The 21,688-nt window shown below is 41.1% G+C and overlaps 1 protein-coding gene and 1 pseudogene across 13 annotated transcripts in view; both read left to right on the top strand.

The window, feature by feature from the left end:
• Window positions 1-3,646: 3,646 nt before the first annotated feature.
• The window catches only part of SYNE1 (spectrin repeat containing nuclear envelope protein 1), a 387,933-nt gene continuing 369,891 nt past the window's right edge, over window positions 3,647-21,688 (top strand). For 5 of the 13 annotated variants that reach the window (XM_036222821.1, XM_036222818.1, XM_036222811.1 and 2 more), the window contains exons 1-2: window positions 3,647-3,981; window positions 11,900-12,185. In XM_036222821.1, coding sequence (XP_036078714.1) covers window positions 12,119-12,185 — 67 coding nt within the window. In that variant the 5' untranslated portion in view covers window positions 3,647-3,981; window positions 11,900-12,118. Of the gene's footprint in view, window positions 3,982-4,298; window positions 4,451-11,899; window positions 12,186-21,688 lie in introns of those variants that run through there. The other 8 variants (XM_036222812.1, XM_036222824.1, XM_016149171.2 and 5 more) reach the window with 6 other exon arrangements.
• LOC118605112 lies at window positions 16,179-16,295 on the top strand (annotated as a pseudogene).

Raw genomic sequence — 21,688 nt, 5'->3', positions numbered from 1 at the left:
AAAATTTTGACCTAGTACTAACACTAACATAACAGATAAATAGTAGAAATATAAATGATTATTTGCTGATTTTACGACTTATTCTATAGATATAATAGAACACGATGATGCAGGCCTTGGGATAAAGCTGAATTGAAACGACTGATTTGTTTCTGCATTTGTTTTGGCACTTCCTACTAATTCAGGGAGGGGATCTTGGGGGGGCCCAGTTGCCATGATGTATGAGAATAGCATTCTGTATAAATCGAGAGAGTTTGAAAAGAAGACACGTGAGGAAGACCTGCCTGGGGCTCGGTGGGGGAGGGAATTGGGGCGCAGCCCTTGTCACAGCCTCTCAGCATTTAATGGATGCATGATTACATTTTGCTGCTCTCAGGAACTGGTGTCCCAGCCCAACCAGCCTGTTGTAAAATGGCGTAGAGACTGATTGTTCCCCTTTATTTGCCAACCTCAGAAACATCTAGAAAAGTAGTAAAAAATAACCATAACTATAATAATGTGTTAATTATGTTGCATTTATTAACCACACGCCAGGCACTGGCAGATTCAAAGTGTTTTCCAAGTAGTAGCTCATTTAGTCCCCACAACGGCCCTGTGAATGAGATATATTGTTATAATCAGAATTATAGGTTTGTAAAATCTGAATTTGCAAGAGATTAAATTACTAGCTTAAAATCACACAGTCGATGATGGAACTGGGACTCAAACCTGTGCCTTTCTGGCTTCAAAAACCTAAGGCCTTAACCAGTATACTATCCTGACTTCCATTTGCCAGACATGGCCTTATGTCCTATATGTCTTGTTTATTATTAATCTGTCAAAGCCAACCACTTCTCCCACCACCATCGCTCTACTAACGAATGCGCTGATCCTTCTAAAAGATCACTGGAGCAGTATCCTAACTGGTCCGCCTCTACCCATTTTGGCCCCAGTTTTAATCTGTTATCCACGTCATGTATAGTCAGAGGGAAAATTTCAAAACATAAATCTAATCATGTTGCAGCGCCTACTAAAAACACTTTCACGGCTTCATGTAAAGACTCATGTCTTCAGGCCAGTTTTTAAGGCCCCCACGGTCTGCCCATTTCTTCATTGTGGGCCTCATGGAGTTCACCATTTCCTGAAGCTCCTGCCCCCTCCCTTGCTTTCTCTCTGCAGTCTTCCTCAGTTCCCCAGGTTACCCTGCACTTTTCTTCCATGGAGACTTTGCACACGCTCTTGCCTCTTCCTGGAGTGCTCTTCCAGACCCCACCCACTTCTTTCACTGAGTTAATGCCACTCTTTCTGAAGACCACAGATCAAATGTCACTTCCTTAGCAAAGTCTTTCCAATCTCTAAATAAATTAATTCCATTTGTTGAAAGGTTTCTTAATAACATTCACCTTTTCTTGGAGGTTGGGCTTTATGATTATTTGTGTGGTTCTTTCATGAATGTCTAACTTCCTGATCATATCGTAAGCTCTGTGAAGGCAGGAGAGAGGTCTGGCTTTTCTCTACTACTGTAGTCCCAAGACTTAGGATAATATGTGTCATATGGTAGGTTTTCAAACAATATTGCCGAATAAATGGAAGTACAACACACTTCCCTGGGGTACATGAAAAGACAAGCCTTTTCCAAAAGTTTATAATGGATTAGGCCTTCCGCAGAGGGTTAAATTTTGCAGAGAGTAGAAGTCCAGCTCATCAGGCAGCCAGTGCCACCCAGACAGCCCTGGGCTCCTCCCTTTTTGAGCCTGGAAGAACAGCCGCTAGGTCTAGTTAAGGAGTTTGAGTGGTGGAAGCAATGTTTTAGGTTAACAGTTTAAGTGTCTCACTTCTCGAGTCAGTCAACCTAAGGAAGCAATTGCTTAACACAGAAAGCATACCTTTCTATCCTACCCTCATAAGCCATCAGGATGAATCAATTATCTGAAGGTCAAGGAGAGAGAACTGAGTCTAATCTTTTCCTCCTGAGTGATAAACTTAGAAGCTTGGATCCCAGCCTGTTATCTAGAAAGACTAGTCTCCTTGGATCATCTCTGTAAGGAGCTCTGGGCATCCTTAATGAGTGTGGGCCTGAGGGACAGGCAGAGGCAAGACGTGCCTAGTGATTGATCCCCAGCACTGCTCACCAGGCCCAACTTTCTGGCCTAACAAGTTTTACAATCAGACATTGATTCTTTGGCCTCTAAAAAACATAATCACAGGGAACGATAACATATCAGATGGATTTACCAGGTTCCTTTCAGATTCATGCTACTTAACTACGAAGATAACGTTCTGAGAAATGTGTCCTTTGGTTCCCTTTTACGAACATCCGAGAGTAAATTTATGGGAACCTAGATCGTAGAGCCTACTACACACCTAGGCTGTGTAGGATAGCCTATCGCTCCTAGGCTACAAGCATGTGACGGTACAAAACAACACGTGATTGAATTAAGCACAAGAGGAAATGACGTATTCAAGAGACACGGTAAACACGAGACGTATGAGGCTGCTGCTGGCAGAACATGGCATACGCTTTCACAACAAATTTTTTCATATATAAGTAGAAAGAGTACACTCTAAAATAATGATAAAAAGTATGCACGGTAGTAAATACACAAACCTGTAACGTAGTTATTTATTACCATTGTCTGTACATAATTGTATGTGCTATACCACCAGTTATAGAACTGGCTGCGGTTTGTTCCAGCAGCATTAGCACAAACATGTAAGGCTAGGTCCCTAACCTCTGGGCCATGAACTGGTACCAGTCAGTGGCCTGTTAGGAACTGGGCCGCACGGCAGGAGGTGAGCGGCGGGCAGGAGAGCATAGCTTCATCTGTATTCGAAGCTGCTCCCCAGCGCCAGCATCACCGCCTCAGCTCTACCTCAGATCCTCAGGCATTAGATTCTCATAGGAGCACTGGTCCCTGGTGCCAAAGAGCTTGGGGACCGCTGATGTAAGTCATCGCATTACGACATTATTACGGATGCAACGTCGCTACGCGGTAGGCATTTTTCAGCTTCATCATAGTCTTATGGGACCACAGCATATGCGTTGTATGTTGCTGACCAAAACGTCATTGTATAGCGCATGATTATTATTATTTTGACGGGACCCAGGAGAAAGAGAATTGGAAAGAAATGCAAAGCTAAATAGTGGAGTATTGGCAGCGAATGAGGGAAAGAGAAATTTTCTTCACTTCGTAAGCCAGCCCTTCCATTCAGCAGATTTAGAGAACAGAAAACTGTTTTGTTCAGATTGAAAATGTGTGGGGGTAATTATTATGGTTAAGAGTCTTGCAACACAGCTTCAATTATTTTATCTGCGGTAATCCTGTTGGACTTGGACTTCGTTGTTGGTGAAGAGAGACTATGTTTGACTTTGCTTGGAAACCATAAAACCACAACAAAATAATTCTCTAGAACGCTACTAGGCAACACCGAGAAGTCCTCCACACCATGAGCAGCACTTGTGATAAAAGACTCAGGGAGACTGAAATAGTGCATCCGAGGAAACCGAAGGTGGTTCTTCAGCATCATCTCAATGAATAATCAAAAATAAATATGATTAAGGTATCACGTGACTCCTCAAGAGTTCTGAGCTTTATAAACAACAATAACAAAACCCTGCGAAGCCTGCCCAGTCTCCCTGAAATTAGTCGCTACTGATTTGACAGTCAAAAGGTCAACTGTTACGATCTCTTTGAAAGTCAATTTAAAAGGAGCCCGACGGAATGTCCTCACTGAACTGCATCATTTCCTTCCTGGGACCATCAGGGCACTTCCCCAGCTTTTCAAGACAGGTTGTGCTCCGAAAGGTCACGGGGCGGTGAAGCTCTAGGCAAAAGTTAGCGGCAGTGCCGCGCACCCCCTTGCTGGGGCTTTTCGGCCATTTCTTTCCTCCTCGACCCCCGCGAGGTGAACCCGCTGGAAAGGCTCGCCACGAGGGTGGGTCCCGGCACCGGCTCCGCTGCTGCGGAGAAGTGTTTGAGGCCGTGCATCTCCAGGAGGGAGGTAAGGCAAGCCAGCGAGGGCGCCTCCAGGCCCCCGCCCCCGGCTCTTCCTGGGACCGGCGCATCCCGGGGCCGCGCGCGGGGCGTGGGGCCGGCGAGGGGTGTGGCGACCTAGGGAACTGAACCTGCCACCCGAGCTTCCCCCAGAAAGGAGCTTTGGTGCTGGGGGCGTGGGGGAGGGAGGGGAGGGGAGGCCTAAAACCCCAGGGTGCAGCCGGGAGGAGGACCCGATTGCAGAGGGAGGGGAGAGCGGCGGAGCAGCTGGGCGCAGGAGTGAGAGGGTGTGCGAGCGCGCCCGGGGGACGCGGCTGCGGATCGGCCGCCGGCCAGGAGCCGGCCCGGCTTGTTGTACTCCGTAACCAGGGCGGCCCGGCTCCCCGCAGCCCTGCAACGGGCACCCGGGCTCCCAGAGCCCGCGGCCAGCCGTTCGCCGCGCTGCCTGCAACCTGAACGAGCCCGAGACGGCGAAGGTAAAAGGAACGAGAGAGTGAAGGGGCGGGGGAGCGGGGGAGCGGGCAAGAGAGACTGAGAATGTGGGTGCGAGCCAAACAAATTGCAGAGAAATTGTAAGCAAGTTTGTACTTGCGTGCTCGGGTGTGCGTGCTCGATGGGAGAGAGGGGGTGGTGATGGTGGTGGTGGTGTGTGTACGCGCGATACTCTTGGGTGGGGAGGTAAGAAGGTGGGGAGCGTGCGCCTGGCATCTTGTACATAGCTATCCCTATTAATATCCCCCTCTCTGACTTGTCATTTCCGCTCGTGGCACATCTCTTGGGCCCCAGTGCTGCAGAAGCAAAAGGCAGCCAGCCACCCTCGTATTGTGTTGGTCGGCACTGTTGCTACTATCAGATGTGAGATGTAGGGCGTTGAGCACATTCTAGGAGCCTCCCTTCCTCCACCCCGACTATTTTAGGAAGGGCCGGGGGGAGGGAGAATGGGTAGCACAGCCCAGGGCTGATGGCTGGAGCGAAGGCCGGGGCTTCAGAATCTACTCTGCTGTCACCACCGAGCAAATGCTTCCAGGCGGAGCCTACGCTAGAGGGCAAGATAACTTTCCTCTCCTCCCCAGAAACACACGTTTCAGATAGGGATTTTGCATTGCTACCGGAGGAGTTCTGTGAAATGATGCTTCGCAGGATGGCAGGTGCAAGGCGAGGAGCAGGAAAATAGTGCAAAATAAAGCAGCCATCAGCTGCAGAGCAACGAAAGCCCTTTGGAAGACGGGTGCAGCGTGCTGCCTGGATGACAGCGTGGATGCTGCAAGTTCAGGCCCTCGTCTCTAAACTGAGTCGGGTCCAGCCCAGCAAGGACATCCGCTGTGCCATCAGCCTTAGCATCCTGGAATGTTCATTTCTGAGCTTTTCAGTTTGGGATGGGAGACCTGGAGTATCTGAATTTTGTCCGTGAACGTTAAGAAATTTCAAATGAATTCTTTTTTCTCCTCTTTAGTCCCTGTTTTTCTCTTCATCTGAGAGCCACTTTCCTAAAGAAAGCTTTGGTACAGGAAAGCCACACCTACCCAAGAGAAAGTGTAATAATTTTCAATTAAGCAAAGGTTATTAATATGACCCACATCTGCATAAAATGCTAATTTAATCATGAGTCATGAGGGTGGTTCTTTGAGAGGCTTGCTGTTCCCCATGATGAAAAAGATTAATAATATGGATAAAAAGTTCCTGACGTCACCAGAACCGAGTAATAAAAGAACATATCTATTTTTTTCTTGTGCTTTTGAATCTGTTCATAACTTTGTGGCAAATTTGAAATAAAATGTGCTGGATCAAGACTAACAGTATGCTTCATGCAGAAGATAAAGGCACATCTCGACTGACTTAGATAATATTGCTAGCCTTTGAGAATATTTGCCCGGCTTTTACATTATTGTCTCATTTTTATCTTTCTTAACTAATTATTTTTCAAACTGGTTTATTTCTATCATGTCTGTCCCCATATAAAGAGTCCTTCTCAACTGATTCTTTCTTAAGGGAGCAAGGGATTGGGGAAAGGTAATTTACCATTTAATTTTTTTTCAAGAATTGTTTAAGTTAAATGAGTAGGGTGCTACCCTAGGACCTTCTCTCTGAAAATGATATGACAGCTTCTTGGAAATGAGAGGTGTAATTTAAACAGGATGTAGAAAGCCCATGACTGGGCAAGATTGTATCATTTTCTCGAGGGGTTCCATCTCGAGATGCTGCAGCCACACCCTGTGGCCTGAAGGTGACAAGCCTGCAGGACCCAGGGCTCCCCTGTGAGGAAATCTGCATTTTCCCTCCTCTTGAATGTATTAAATGCATCCTTCCCTGTGAGTTAATCCAGCGAGAGCTAATGTGTGGCAAGGAGTGCTATATGTACTCTAGCGAAGTATGGGAGGCAGGGGCTGATCGCTTTGGGCATAATTAATATTCTAAGCTTACAGAAACAAAACTTGAATCGTGATACTTAACAGCTTTCATACCAATCAGCTCTGTACTTTGTCATTGATTACTTGTTCTAATTTTTGCTCTTCTAGTAAAAATACCCTGTATAATTCTTCATAGTAGTCACTGGTGCTCTATCCACATACATTAGTAATATATTAACTCCAGGATATGTCCCTCTTCTTTACTTTGGCTGTCTTCCATCTTAGTTGTTGTTGTTGTTGTTGTTGTTGTTAATTAGTACCATTAGTAAAGGGTGGGTAGAGAAAAACAATATTTAAATTTAAAATGAAGATGCTTAGGTGACTAATTTCAGCAAAAGACTTAGATAGAGGAGGGTCAGAATGTATTCATTAGCTTTTTATTTTTTTTAATAGTAGATTTTAATAGGGATACTATTCTCGAAAATACGCATTTGGTTAAATAATATCCATAGTATGTGTATGTATATAGATATATATTCTAGCAAAGTGCTCTGAATCAGTTTATATTTCATGGTGTCAGTTCATCTTTTTTTCAGTTAGAAATGAGCCATATCATTGCTGATTGTCGCAGGGTTTGGAATTTTCTTCAGTAGTTTCTTCATACTTAAAAATTTGGTTGCATTGCTTTAAGATGTATTCCTGTGACCTGGTAATATTTCTTCTAGTGTTTTCCCTAATGCATTCGTTTTTTTTTTTTTTTTTTTTTTAGGAACACAAAGAAGAAACTGCTTTAGTAGCTAGTTGTCTATTCTGCTGAGAGACTAGAAAGGTTGTGTTGTGATGATTCACTACTGTGTTTTTCAGAAGTGTTAGTGTTGAGAAGAGCATGTTGTTCAGACAGGAGAAGCCCAAAGAGCAGGTAGTCTGAACTCCTCTGCATCCTATATGATGAATGCAGCAAATGGTTATTGATTAGGCATTTAGCTTATTTCCACCGTACCCTGGGTTTTTTCACTCTACTTTGTTGTAATATCGTTTTATCTTCTCCCCCTATAAGAGGGGCTCATCTAGCTTGTTCACTGCTATTTGTTCAGTACCATTGTCGAATAGTTTCTCAATATGTTTTTACCGTATGAAATAATAAGTATAGGAACTTACCCCTCTGCTAGGTGTGATGGATGTACTTAGCTGCATTGTAATCTTAGTTCCTTGCCCCAGAAGGATTTGGAGATGGTGCAGGGACTGCTGATTGGTACACGGTCCGCTAATGTCTATCTGATTCTCCCTTTCCATCCCAATATCTTATTAAAACGTGTTTAATTACCCTGGGAATGGTGAGCTCGCAAATGGCACTGGGCCTTCCTCTGATGTTCTCGTTCTGAAGGTCATACACATAATCAGAATTGCCAGCCAGACTGCTAGGTAGTCCGTCAGTGCAGGGAGTGAACTTCAAGGTCTCATGACCTTGACCTTGTCGTCGTTTTAGCTGTCAGTTGTGCTGCCGTTGGCACTGAAGAGCACGCTTGAGAGCATCTCTTCATTCTGGGCTATTCCCTCATATTGCAGGTGGAGAAACCAGGGCCAGGGGAGGGAAAATGAGAACCAGTTATTTGCTGAAACTCTGCTACATGCCAAGAAATCTGATAGAAATGTTATACATTGATCATTTTAAATTTAATTGACATAGGATAGAATTAAACCTAATAACCTCACTTTATTTTATAGATGAAGAAACAAACGTTCTGAAAAGTCCACTTTTCTTAAGGTCACATGGACACTAAGAGACAGAATTAGGACTCAGCTCCAAGTCCTCCTTAGTCCACTGCGTGTGCTCTTTCTGGTGCCTCATGCCCCCTGACAGGCAGCTGTGGAGACCTCTGTCCTCAGCCAGATCCAAATCACCCAACCAGTTGGAACAAAGCTAAGCCTAGAACTCATATTTTATAATTCCCAGTCTCCTTCTATTATCTTTGTTTTATTAATTTGAAATTTCTTATCAAATCATATATCCTCTTAAAGTATCAGTAAAAAGCAAGGGCATCTAAATTTTGCAAAAGAGGAAACGTGTACATGCAAAATATTTTATCTCGTCTCTAAAAAAAGGAAGGATATTGCAGCAATTCCTTGCGCAGTGGGGAGGAAGGGATTTTCTGGGCATTGTCTCATAACGCTAAAATGTTATGAACTTGATTCAATAAAACAAAAATATGTATTGAGGACTAGAGGTTCTCAGGGATATGCTTGGTATCATTGGGTGAGATGTCAAAACAATTAAGACTTATGTACCATCTCTACGCCCATAGAACATTCACAGTCTAGTTAGAATGAGATGAAACTAACAATGGTCCTAGAGTAAGGTAAGACTAATAATGGCGACAAATGTAAGACAAGTCAGTCTTACAGTAGTACAGCTTGTTAGTGCTGGGGAAATTGAGGGAAAGTAATGCTGAATTAGGAATGTCTTCAAGCAGGGGATGGGTCCTGGGCTGGTGTTTAGTGATCCTTCGGATTTGTTCAGCTGAGAGTGTCCCTTAGAGGGGTGATGTGAAGGCACAATGACGAATCGTTGAACAAGGGTATGAAGGTATAAAGTGAAGTGTCTTGGGAAGTAAAACCTTCACAGCCCCTCAAGTACTGAGTTCGGTCAATGGCACCGCGGCCCACAAAATCTTAAGTCCGAATCCCGAGAGTCATCGGAGATAGTCTTCTGCCACCTCCCGCTTTCTGTCTGCCTCCTCCAAGTCCTGCATATTTTACCTTCTAAAGGTTTTTCGGATTTTACCTTCCACTCACTGTGCTGTTTTAGTCTCTTGTCATCTCCCACCTGGACTCCTGAGATACCCTTCTAACTGACCTTCTGTATCTTCCAGTCTCGTCTTCCTCAAACACACCCTGAAAAACCATAGCTAAAATAATCTAAATTACACCTGGTCACTTCCGGCTTAAAATTACATAGTTGTTGCCTGTTCTTAGAGAATTAGGAACAAGCTTCTGGGCACAGCACACAGGACCCTAAACATCCGGCTGCTCACTCCTTTAGCCTTAGCTCTAGCAGGTCACTCGGTAGAGTCCTTCACTAGCTAACACTTAGTAGTAGTTCCAAACGGAATCGTGCTGTTTCTGGCATTCTTGCCTTTTCTTGAGCTATTCATTCTCCCTGGAATGTGTCTTTCACTTTTTTCACCGAACTCTAATTCATTTACCAAGACTCAGTTTTGGGATTAGCTTCCTTCCAGGACACACTTTGGAACCTCCTGATTGGCTTAGTGCCCATTCTTTATAGCCCCCATATCTATATTTGCATTTATGTATGGTATTATTATATTATCTTTTCTATGTCGTATCTCCCACTATGTTCTCAGAGCCTCAAAAAATAGAGTCTATATCACATTCATCTTAGTACCCCCAGCATGGAGCTCTGACACTCAGAATGTATTATACTGTAGAAGTAGGGCTGGATCGGCTGAAGATGGATACAGCAGAGAAATTGTGAGTGTAATGTGGTATCAAAAGAGGGAGGGAAGGAGGAAGGAAGAGAGGTGGGTATTTCATGGTTAATCTATTGTGTAACGTGAATGTGAACTAGAAGAAGGTAGAAATGTGGTGATCTTTAATGCAGTGACTTACAAAAATCCCTTTAATTTCCATAATTCATGACCGATGGTGAGAGCTATGTTGGAATCATCTGTGAACTCTAGTACTGAGCAGGGCCTGGTGTAGGGTAGCTGAATTAAAATGAATTTCCATCTTTTCTACTTAGTATATATATAGAGATGATAGATGGATGGATGGATGGATGGATAGATAGATGATAGATAGATAGATAGATAGATAGACAGATAGACAGACAAATAGATGATAGACAGATTTCAGAAAGTTATATTCTCATATCGTAAAACCTAACTTTCTGATAGCTTAGAGCTATTTCTAATAGCCCTCAGGCATTTCTCACTGTCTATTAGTCTTCAAATTAAGGTAGCTTTTGTATGTGGGCAGGTGAAACATTTTTCCCCAGGAGATGAAAGCTGCTTAATGGGCACAGGATTACAGCAGGACCGAAGGCCTTGATGCATGGCAGACCAGCCATGAGTAATTATTTCTCCTTTGAGAACCACTTGGAGAGCTACCCACCGAGAGGCACCTCTCCAGCCCAGAAGCTGCCAAGTATAGGGTCCTACTTCCAGTAGACACCCTTTCAAGTAGCCAGAATAAGTCCGCCTCTGCCTTCTTACCAATTAATGCAATGCACTGTGCCACCCCTGTGCCCTAACTTGATAAGTGACCGTTACACCTGTTCTTGCTCCGATACGCCTTTCTGATGCTCTTTCACATGGAGCAGGAACACTGTGCAATATTTTGAATCTTTTTTAAAATAGTAGTCCCAAAAAGATACTACTGTCAGCTTTGCATTTGTGCATTCTAACCAGAAACCATTGTATACTAATATTAATAATGACATCTTAAAATTAATTGCAGTTACACTCGGTTACTTAGCCAATTCTTCATAAATAATACTGTTTGTATGACCATGCATTCGGGTTTTAGTATAATTTTTAATGGCATTCATAGATTTTGCTTTTATCATCCTCACCCCCCCCCCCCATTCCTTTTCTCCACCTTCATCATCATAACCCAGAGATGAGGGCAAACTATGATAATGTGTCACTCTCACATAGCTGGGCCCCTTGGTTAAGTTTCTTTCTCAGGGTGCATCTTGCACATTCTTCTTCCTTCTGTTATTAATTATCTTATTTGCGGCAAGACCTCTTCAGCTTGCTTACCCCAGGGTTAGGAAATCCTCGTTCAAAATGCATGTCTCAATGTGAAGATTTCATCAACTATTCTCCTACCTCTTTCTCCCCTCCCCCAGTCCAGAATGATAAATTAATCTTGACCAAAGCAGAGAATTCAGGAAGAGGTTAGAGGAAAAAGTCCTGTCTGTTTAGCCCACCCCAACCCAGCCTTACAACTTACTTTAAGTCTTTCTCTATGGGGAAGAATAAAGTGAACAAATTCTTCCTGACTTCTAAAATCAGAATGTTTGAAACTCAAATTTTTAGAATGAAATAGTTTTACATTTATATATTTTAATTTGTTGAATCGTTATTAGGAGCTAAGATTTGATCTCATTCCTGGAAAGTGTACAAACAAAACAGCAAAATATGTGTGTGAGGCAGGCTAATGCAACACAGGCAAGAGACCCCATGAGTGCTGGGAAACAGAGCTTAGTGCTTTGAGTATAAGTGCTTTCAGTTTCATAGATCAATGGAGAAAGTTTAGAGTTTAAAAAGAAAAGGTGCAACGAAAGTGAAAATTTCTCCTTTTACAACCAATCTTGTATATATCTCAGGTATTTGTTTATTATCTACTAGATATCTTAAAAATGCCTTGTATTTTCCTAGTACTTTGTAAGTATTTCCAAACATTAATCATTTCCCTTGGTAATGAATCACCTATTCAAATTGAACAGAAATACTTCTTTTAACACTATAGTGACCTATGTAGAATACACACACACACACACACACACACACACACACGCACATATAAATAAACCTTTTTCTCTTTGCTTTTCAGATTCCTGAGTTCATTTAAGAGGAGAATCTTAAAGAAGAAGATGTGGCTCAGCCGTTGAGAGCCGCTGTCTCCTCGCTGACCGCCGCTGGTGCCTGGGACTGATTTTGACCCCATAGATCTGGAGAAGTTGGAGCATGTTTCTTGGAGCTGCATAGCGCTGCCCAGCCTTGGGTGAAGGTTCCCTGGAGCTGGTCCCGCATCACCATCACCGCAGGGACCATGGCGGCGTCCAGGGCTGGCCCGCGGTCCCCTCGGGACATTGCTAATGTGATGCAAAGGCTGCAAGGTAAGGGGCAGAAACATCGTTTTTGTTCGTTTGGTTGTTTGTTTGGTTGTTCCTTTAATACACTTCAAATACCTTTTCCATTTGCTTGCATTTTTATTCAGTTTTATGAAACTATAACAAGGATTAGAAAAAGGATATTTTTTTATCTGTGTTTTCAAAGTAGTCAGTGCTATTTTAAGATTCTGTTTTCTTTATGTAGAAAAAAAAAAGACAAAGCTCTTTTTTGGGGTTTGTGTCCGCGTTAGTGTAATCTAAATGGTTATTCGGTGTCCGGTGGGAATTCAGAGTTATCGTCAAACTATCCTTCAACAGCAATGACAATGCCCTGATGAGGTTATCACGACTATGGTGGACAAAGAACCCCATGCCATTGCCAAAAAAATAAACCAGCGGCTTACTTATCCCAACGAGAAAGACCTTCGAGATATAGAAAGTCTTTAGCAAAATGAGGCAAAGGGGGCCCAAGGAGTGAGGTGATGGTTAGTGGCAGCACTTGGTCTGGCACGACCTCCCTCCCCAGCCTTCTTTAAACTGAAAGCAGATTGTGTTTTAGAAGAGAATTGACAGTGAAATTTATGGCAGCTCCTAAGTGAATTCCTAACTGCGAATATTCCTTGAACCATAAAGGTAATCATCACCTATAGATACATGAAAGTTTTGTTTCCCCAACACAATCCCCATGCTACGTCTTCCAGGCTTCAGATGTATATTTTAAAAAGATATTTATTAAAAGATAGCTAGCATACAATATTGTATGAGTTTCAAGTGCACATCATAGTTGCTCAAAGAAGTGGTCACCACAAGTCCGGCGGCCCTCTGACACCGTACGATGCTGTCTCAGTCTTATCGACCATGCCCCCTGTGCTGTCCGCCACATCCCCAGGACTTATTCTTTTATACCTGAAAGTTTGAAGCTCTTGTTCTCCATCACCTTTCCCCCTCTTTTTAGATTTCCCAATTACAGATGGGAGGGGATTTGTGAGATGCGGTGAAAAAGGTGATGGGATTAAGTGCAAATTGGTAGTTTTGAAATAATCCTGGAGATGTAAAGCATAGAGAATATAGTCAGTAATGTGGTAATAACTGTGTATAGTGTCAAGTGAGTACTAGACAAGACAGGGGATCTCTTCGTAAATTATATAAATGTCTAACTGCTACGCTGTGTACCTGAAACTGATATAAAATAATATTGAATGTCAAATGTATACCTTTCGAATATAAAAATACCCAAATCTCTGTGTCCATTGGGATCTTCCCTAGTCTTTGTCAAGACAGTTCAAAATGTTATAGTTTGGCCTTTAGATTTTCTAGAATCTCCAGCAAGAGATCAATATGGTTTTGCATCACAGCCATCATATTAATCCGTCACAACCCCGCTTTTCTTGCCGATGACAGATTTGATGTGCATAGCGGTAATTTCCAGTTAAGTATTCTTAACTTTGAAATATAGACAAAACTCTTAAATATGGATATTCATGGCCCAGAACAGTCTCTCAGCTTTTAGAAATCAGGAGATGAGTGACACTAGGCGTTTCTTCACCCCACCAGAAACCACGAATGTGACGCTCCTGTGGTCACGTGAGCCCCAACTGGTGTTTATCTTCCTGGGTGGGTTTTTGACACTTCAGTGCAAATGGTGCTCGTTTCACATTTGCTGTTGAAAGATCTCACTCAAAATGCCAGAAAGAGCCTGGTTAGCTGAAAGAAGAGATCCTTGCTGAAAATGTGGGCGCAGAGCTCCTCGGCAGGCTGGAGAACCTCTGACTGGGCCTGCCTGGGGCCAAGGATCTCCAGTTTAAGTCATGCATCTTTACTTGGGTAGACAGAATGCTGAACTTGGAGTTTCCGTTCCTTTGTGTCTGTCTTGGCTGTTTGCCTGGGGGCACATTACTGAACCATTTTGTGCCTTGGAGACCCCATCTTCAAAATGATGGAAAGGGGACCTACAGGGCCTTGAAAATGTGTGGGGACAACAATTAGGTAACAAAGCAGTTTTCACTTGAGTCTATTAAGTGTGAAAATTCTCTGGGTGAGGAATACTATTAACAATAAAGGGAAACTATAAAGAGTACATTTGGGGAAAAAAACTTAATTTAGAATCGGATTATAGTAGTACAAGCACTTTTCTCTTTATTCTTATTTTGGTCTGAGTGACAATTCTGTTATTCAGGTCACGCTTAGGGGTGAGAGCAGAGGGCAGAGTGCTGATGCTCAGTGTTTTATTTTATATATATTTGCTGTGGTGGATATGTAAGTGAATTTTCTTGAGAGGTGTGCGGAGTCAGGGAAAGCACTGGACCCCTACCACACCAGGCCTGGGACAGTGGTTGTCCTATTTAACATCTATGCCTTTAGGAACCCCACTTGCAAAGTGGGGACTGTTGTCATTCTGCTCAGTCCTGTCGGGATCGCTGTCATGCTCCATGAAGTAGTAAAGCAAAGGGGCTTTAAAAGCTGTAAACACCGTGACATGATGAGCTGTTCAAGTAGTTACGGAAAAAACTGGGTGAGAAGGCACAGGCCTGATAATTGGTTGCAAATTTTTCAAGTCATGCAGCTTTTGGGAGGAATGATAATGGTTTTATATTTCTCTGCTGTATAAAACTAGTAATTGTATTAATAATAAAGTGATTATACTTGCTGCATTAAGTATATTTTTCCTTCTAGTAAAAAAAGAAGTTATAACATGTCATAAGGGTACCTGACAATGCAGAAGATAAAATTCCTGAGTACTAGCTATGTATCATTGGCTTTCAGCATCAATTATTTCATATATATACACATATATAATTCATATATAATTCATATATATATATGTTATTAATGGCTACAAAATTTAAGGTCTGTGCTACCACAGATGGAACACATGTAGCCTGCATCAGTGGAAGCAAAATTGAAGGGCCGGAAGTGAAAGGGATCCAGCAGATTATGTCTGTTACTGTGTTGATCTGCTGGGTTAACTCTGCCGATTCAGCTGGAGAGATGCACGTCTCCTGCCGTTCTCAGTTCTCGTTATGCATCCTGCTGATGCTTTAAGTAGAAGTCGAGTTGACCTCTCTGCACAGAGGAGACGTGGCTTCTGTGAAAGGTATTAACTACCTGCTTGCCTGCTGCAACCTCCAAACCCGTGACCAAGTTCCTGACCAGTGGAGGGTTGGCATTATTGCCCAGATAATTAAGGCAAATGAGGGAATTTATTTGAAGACAGGTAATTTTCTATTAACTTAAATAGAATCAGAGTTGCTGTTCAGATCGATAAGAACATTCTTCTAGAATCTCCTTTTCTTTGCTTGAATAGATAATCTGAGTAGCAAATGCTTTTCCTGCCTCTTGGGTTTTATTCTCATATCAGATCCTTGTATAACTAATAGAAAGCTCATAACTTTGAATAATGGCAACTTGGCTTTACTCTCTTGCTTATTTAGTTTACAGCCATAATTGTTGACTGTTTTTCCGCGTTTAATTTTTTATTTCTAGTGCTGGGAAATAAAAGTATACACACAGATTGCTACATAATTTAGCTGCAACTGCAGCCATTTAATATTCCACCTTTGCCAATATTTGTGCTTGTCGGAGCATAATGTTTTATGCTGGGATCCTGAATTATGGATGAGCACAGACTGCAGTGCAGACTCTCATTTGATTTTAAGAATAATAAATGCTTCTGTAACTTTTATCAATTTAAATATAACCTTAAATGCAAATACAGGACAATAGTGTAATACGTAGGTATTAGAATTTTAAATGCGTTTAATTAGTATATACATTTTCTACTTTTAGAGGCCAAAGAGAACTATTTAACAGGTGGCTTATGGAGTCATTTAAGTTTATAGTCACTTCTGAAAAATAAGTGTCTAAACTGTCCAGATTATAAATTTAAGACTGTGACAAAAGTTGAAGTCTCTTTGTAATTTTTCATAGCGCTTCTACATAATGTTCTCTAAAAAAGGGTTTGTTCCTGGGTTTGTGTGGATAGTGGAGCCACAGTCCATGGTCTACGGCCATGCCACCCTGAATAAGCCCAATGTCTGATCTCGTGAAACTAAGCAGGGTCGGGCCTGGTTAGTACTTGGATGGGAGACCACCTAGGAAGACCAGGTGCTGTAGGCATAAATAATAATAAATAATTAAAAAAAAATAAAACGTAAAAAAGGATTTGTTGGCTGACTTTTATCAGATACTTTTTTTAAATTTGAAGATAACCTACTAAACTCTAAGGTTTTTTAGATTAACGTGCCAGTGTTGGTTCTTGTAAGACAGGGAGGTATCAATGCAAGTGGTAAATTCCAGAGAAGATTCCAATGAGCAGGTTAAGGTATTGTGTAGATCAACTTAATAAAAAAGGGGGATAATTCACTGCAAGGTCAAACTTTGCCTTTTAATATGTGTGAATAAATTCAAAGAGAAACGAATGAGAAAAAAACATGAGAATTTACTCTTGGAGATACATCTATGAAATTTGTTAACAGATCAGTGAAAAATAATCATGGCCACCCCCTAAAAATTTTAAAACTTTGTTTAAAATATGATTTCCTATAAATCCATTATGCTGTAAAAGAAAATCTCAGTAGTAAAGAAGTTGACTGAAAAATAGAAAACAATGATAAATAAATAAAGAAAATGCAATTTTCTTTTAGTTTAACACCAAATAAATATTGAGAGTTTGCCATCTTGTGACAATTTTAATTTTTTTACAGTACCTCGAGAGATTAAGTTTTACAGTTTATTACTCTGATGTAATGGCTCTTCTTATTAAATCATAAAACAGCAACAAAAAATCCATTTATTGCATTTAGCTTGAAATTCTCCTTTTGGTTTAATCTCTTTGTTCCTACAATGAATGTTGTGTGATGGCATCTTAAATTTAAATATAGCACAATATTCAACATAAAACAGTGATAATTTATCTATATTTTGGAACATCATCTTTAAATAAATATATGATAAATAAATGGGTCAATTGAAATCTTTGAATTAATCGATCGAAGCAGAAATTAGTCAAGACATATGACAGCAAAGGAAGAAACCTGTTATATTGGATCCTATTGTTTGCTATCTTTGAAAATGCTTTTTACCTAAATTTTAAAGTCAAAATTAGTTTCGATCATAAAATTATTTTAACGGCACGTGTCCAGACTGAATGAGGGACTGTGTTGACCTCTCATAGTGTGTGTTGTTTTTGAAACTATAATGCTTTAAATGCATTTTTCCTTCCTAAAGGTATATTATATGTTCATATTACTTTTAAGTGTATTAAAAAGCTTAATACACTTGAACGTGTCTAATACTCTATCCTCTAAGCCTTTCTGTTGGCAGAGCCATTTTATCCATCGTGCTTTATGGAGAAAGTGCCTGAGGCCTTCAGGCTCCTTCAGTCAGCAAAATATTAGCTCTCAAACAGAAAAAGAAAATTGCTAACTCTAGATTAACAAAGTACACAAATGCTAAAATTATGTCGACTAGTAAAATGTAAACCAAGTGAATTCAAACATGATAAACATACACATGTATTTAATCTGGGATGTGGGTCCACATCATAGAATTCGATATATTATGCACAGGGCTTTGAAAGTAAGAGAGTCTAAAGGCTTCGAATAAAACATAAAGCATTCCTACACATCACCTCTAAATTAACTCCTTTTAACAGACCACCTTCATTTTATTCCTCCCATGATGAAAATCTTCCTTTACTTTTTGACCTCCCTATTAAAGTCCTGACTTCTTGGCGTGGTTTTCCTATTCCGACTCCGACTTAATTGTTTAACATTTGTCTCCTTTTGCTCTCCCACCTAATCCTAGATATCTGCCAAATGACACTGAAGGTGCCCTGACTTTTCTGTCCCCTTCTGGGGCACTTTTAGGAATGAGCCCGACTGACTGCTTTTCAGACTCCACTGACCTTCAAGACCTAACTCATATACGGCTTCCTCAGTGAAGGCTTTCTTGCCGATATAATCAGAAATTCTCTCTTCTCTGTCTAAATTTCTTTAGCATTAGCACTCTTTAGCACTGTTATGACAATCGTTTAGTATCGCTTTGCATTATGTTAGAGCTTTGTGTCTAATCTACCCACTCTAAGTACCTTGAAAGCAGAAATTGGGTCAAATTCACATCAGTGCCCTCCACACTAACATAATGCATTCCATATGTGGATACTTCATAAGTGTTGTTGAGTGAATATAATATATTTAATATCATGCGGATCTTCAGTGACAGAGGCAGGGAGACCCAGAGAGAGGTAATTTTGATAAGAGAGATACGAGTGATTTGGCCTAGATATTACACGGTGGATAGGGAGAGAGCTGGCAAAAATTTAGATATATTTTGAAAGTAAAACCAAATAATTTGCTGATGGATCAGATGTGGTGTAAGAGAGATAGGAATGAAAGTTGGCCCCCTCATTTTTCATTTTGAAATGAAGAAAGACAAAGGACTATTGGGAGCAAGGTCGAGGAGGAAAACCAAGAGCTTTTTTTTGGATGTGTTACATTTTAGATGTTTGGTTGACTTCCAGACATCCAGGAATGTTAGTTGAGTCTATATGACTGTGGAGATGTAGGGGGACGCACAGCTGGAGAAAACATTTGGGAACCATGAGCGCACAGATAGTGTTTAAAGCTGCGGGGTTGGTTGACACTACCCAGGGAATGAGGACAGATGGAAAAGAGAGGAGGTCTGAGAAATAGAGCATCTCACCTTGGGGATGGGAGAGTGAAGAGGGTCCCACATGTGAGACTGAGAGCTGCAGGCTCTGTGGGAAGAAGAAAGAAGAGGTGGGTGACCTAGAAGTCGAGGGAGGAAAGGGTTCGAGGAAGGAGTGATTAGTTGTGTTCATGCTCACATTCTGTATATCTTCATATTTCAAAATGTTGATAATATAGTAAAAATTGTATGATTTATGTATGAATGTCAGGTCTGAGTAACTGCGAGTTCAGGTGCATATAGTTAAAAATTATTTCTGGAAGAATTGAAGAACACTTCTGTGCAATGCCAGTCAGGAGTTGCAAGGTCCTTGGAAGTGAATTGGATAAGTGCAGTTCCTTAAGAACTGACTAAATTTAATTCTGTACTTTATGTAGAGCCCTATCAAAAATGTATCCCAAGGATAAAAAGTCTCCCCCTCAGGCCCTCATCAGCTCTTCATTCTCGTGGAGTTGGCACCGCTGTGAACTGACAGATGCTCCTCGTGAGAATGGTGTTGCCACTGACGTCATTCTGGGATCTCAGCGCCTGCCTGCTCTGTGCACCTCCCCGTCATCAATCTCCCTTTCACCACTTGACGTTTTTCGAGATTCTTTTTCACTTAGCACAAACTAATAGCTTTTCTCTTGTGTTTTGGAGAAAATCTCTAGGACACAGTTTCTTGAAAAGAAAATACAGAGTATGACATTAGAGGTTGTTTGGATTATCTGAAACATGGTGCGGACTCTGGGATTTCCTCCCCATCAAGACTGGGATGGGACCCTTCTCGAAAGCACTGAAACTGAAAAACTGCTTTGGTGTTTAGGAAGACTCTCACCGAGCTGGTAGCGGTTTAACTCTGCCTGTGTTGGATCGGACCGGGACCTTGGGCTAGCCTCCATATGAAGGAGGAAGACCACACTGGTGCCCATGAACTTCGAGTTCCGTTAATGTGTAATTTAGAGTAATAGACACCTATAATGGGGAAAACCTACTAGACTATACATTTCATGTGATAAATCTCTCATGTATCTTAGGAACCTTATAAAAATTTATATTCCATGTTATTATTATTCCCTTTTGTTTTCTTTGTAATTGGGGCTGAGGAGAAAATTGACACATTCTATACATGTTATTTACACCTAAATACATAGTTCCTGATTTTGATGATGTTCTGTGATTTAATTAAGTGATTATTAATCAGGTATTCAGTTAATCAGGAACTTGCTTAAACAGTTGATAAATTATCATATAAGAATATATGCAGCTTCGCCATAATGCTGAGGATAGGCAAATCATAATGTTCTATTTATTTCTACTAAAATAAATGAATGGAAATATCTGGGAGGAGAAGTTGGCAACTGCCTCACACAGGGTTAGGGTTAATGATTTATATAAATTTTTAATTCCTTGGATAAGTGAAGTCTGCTTAGTATTTTTAAAATGGTTTCTATGGTAATTTACTTTTTTTCTTTTCATTGTTCACAGTGACCTCTTGGATCAAAAACAAACAATTCCTTCCTCTACTGATATTAATCTTCCATGTTTAGTAAACACAGGTCTCCACCCACATTTAAAAAGATATATTTACCTCGAATTATACAATTGTCCTCTATTCTTTTGCTTCCTTTCTCTTTATATGTGTCACCGTCATTGTCCACATGGCACTTTGAATCTCTTTTGTCTTTTTGCTCTTTTTTGTACTGCTGATTTGTCTACTGTTTCGGGAAGAATTTATGATTCCCAGGACTTATGGGGTTTTCGTTGTTATTGTTATTGTTGATATACTTATTATTTTATCAGCTATAAGTTCATTTTTGTCAAGAAATACACTAATTACATATTCATGGCCTACGTTTTCAGCTCCTTTACTTTTCTGAGGATTCTTAAAGATTCTCTCATTTTATCCAGTTGTGATCGATGTGAATATTCATGGCTTCAATATTGAATAGAAACATGTGGAATTTACCCAGAAACCTCGCAGTTAAACTAGAGTGTACCCTCGATGTTATAACGAGAGACATCTTTCAAAATATTTGTCCCTTTCCTTGTTACAATGACTCATCATAACCTTAAAGATAAACTCATTATGCCGAAAGGGTTTTTATTTTCTGGCTACTGTTAATCTTCCTGTCTTTCTGTCTGATCCCCCTTTCACAGATTATAGAGTTCCGATCACCCCAACGCACTTCTAGCTCCCCGCGGGCTACCTTTGACCTCGCGTCCATGTCTTTGAGGTTTCTTCCCCTCAGTCTCCCCTTCCTGCCCTCTGCCCTCTCTTTTCTCTGTTTTATTTACCTGGGCTTCTGCTCAGGTTCCAAGGCTCAAACATTGTGTCCTCTGCAAAGCCTTTTCCAATACTGGCAGCCAAAGTCAAAGAAAGGATCCCTCCTTTGTACTCTGCTTTCAACATGTTTCTATTACAGTATTGATTATATCAGTCCGTAATGGTTTATTTCTTTCTCTCTCTCTGTTTCCTATTAGAGTATTAGAGCCTTGAGGGTAGAGTCTTGTCTTATTCAACTTTGGATGTCCAGTACTGAGCAAACACCTGTCATTCAGCAGGTACTCAGTTCATTCAGTCATACATTCTTATATATGATGCATATTTTTTGAGCATATATTGTATCCAGTTCCTCTGACTACAGATGTAAACATGATACACAGAGTTCCTATCTTCATGGGGCAATAGTCTACTGGCATGACATGATAATTCACGAGGAATTAATAAGCTGGCCGATATATATGATGATGGGTAAATATATGTTTGATGAATAAATTAAATATCCACAAAAACATATGCAGTTGTAATTTTTTAAAAA

The sequence above is a fragment of the Rousettus aegyptiacus genome, unplaced genomic scaffold (assembly GCF_014176215.1).
Source record: "Rousettus aegyptiacus isolate mRouAeg1 unplaced genomic scaffold, mRouAeg1.p scaffold_m13_p_1, whole genome shotgun sequence".
Classification (NCBI taxonomy): Eukaryota; Metazoa; Chordata; class Mammalia; order Chiroptera; family Pteropodidae; genus Rousettus; species Rousettus aegyptiacus.
Note: the sequence above shows the minus strand (reverse complement) of the source record. Positions and strands in the feature narration are given on the sequence as shown.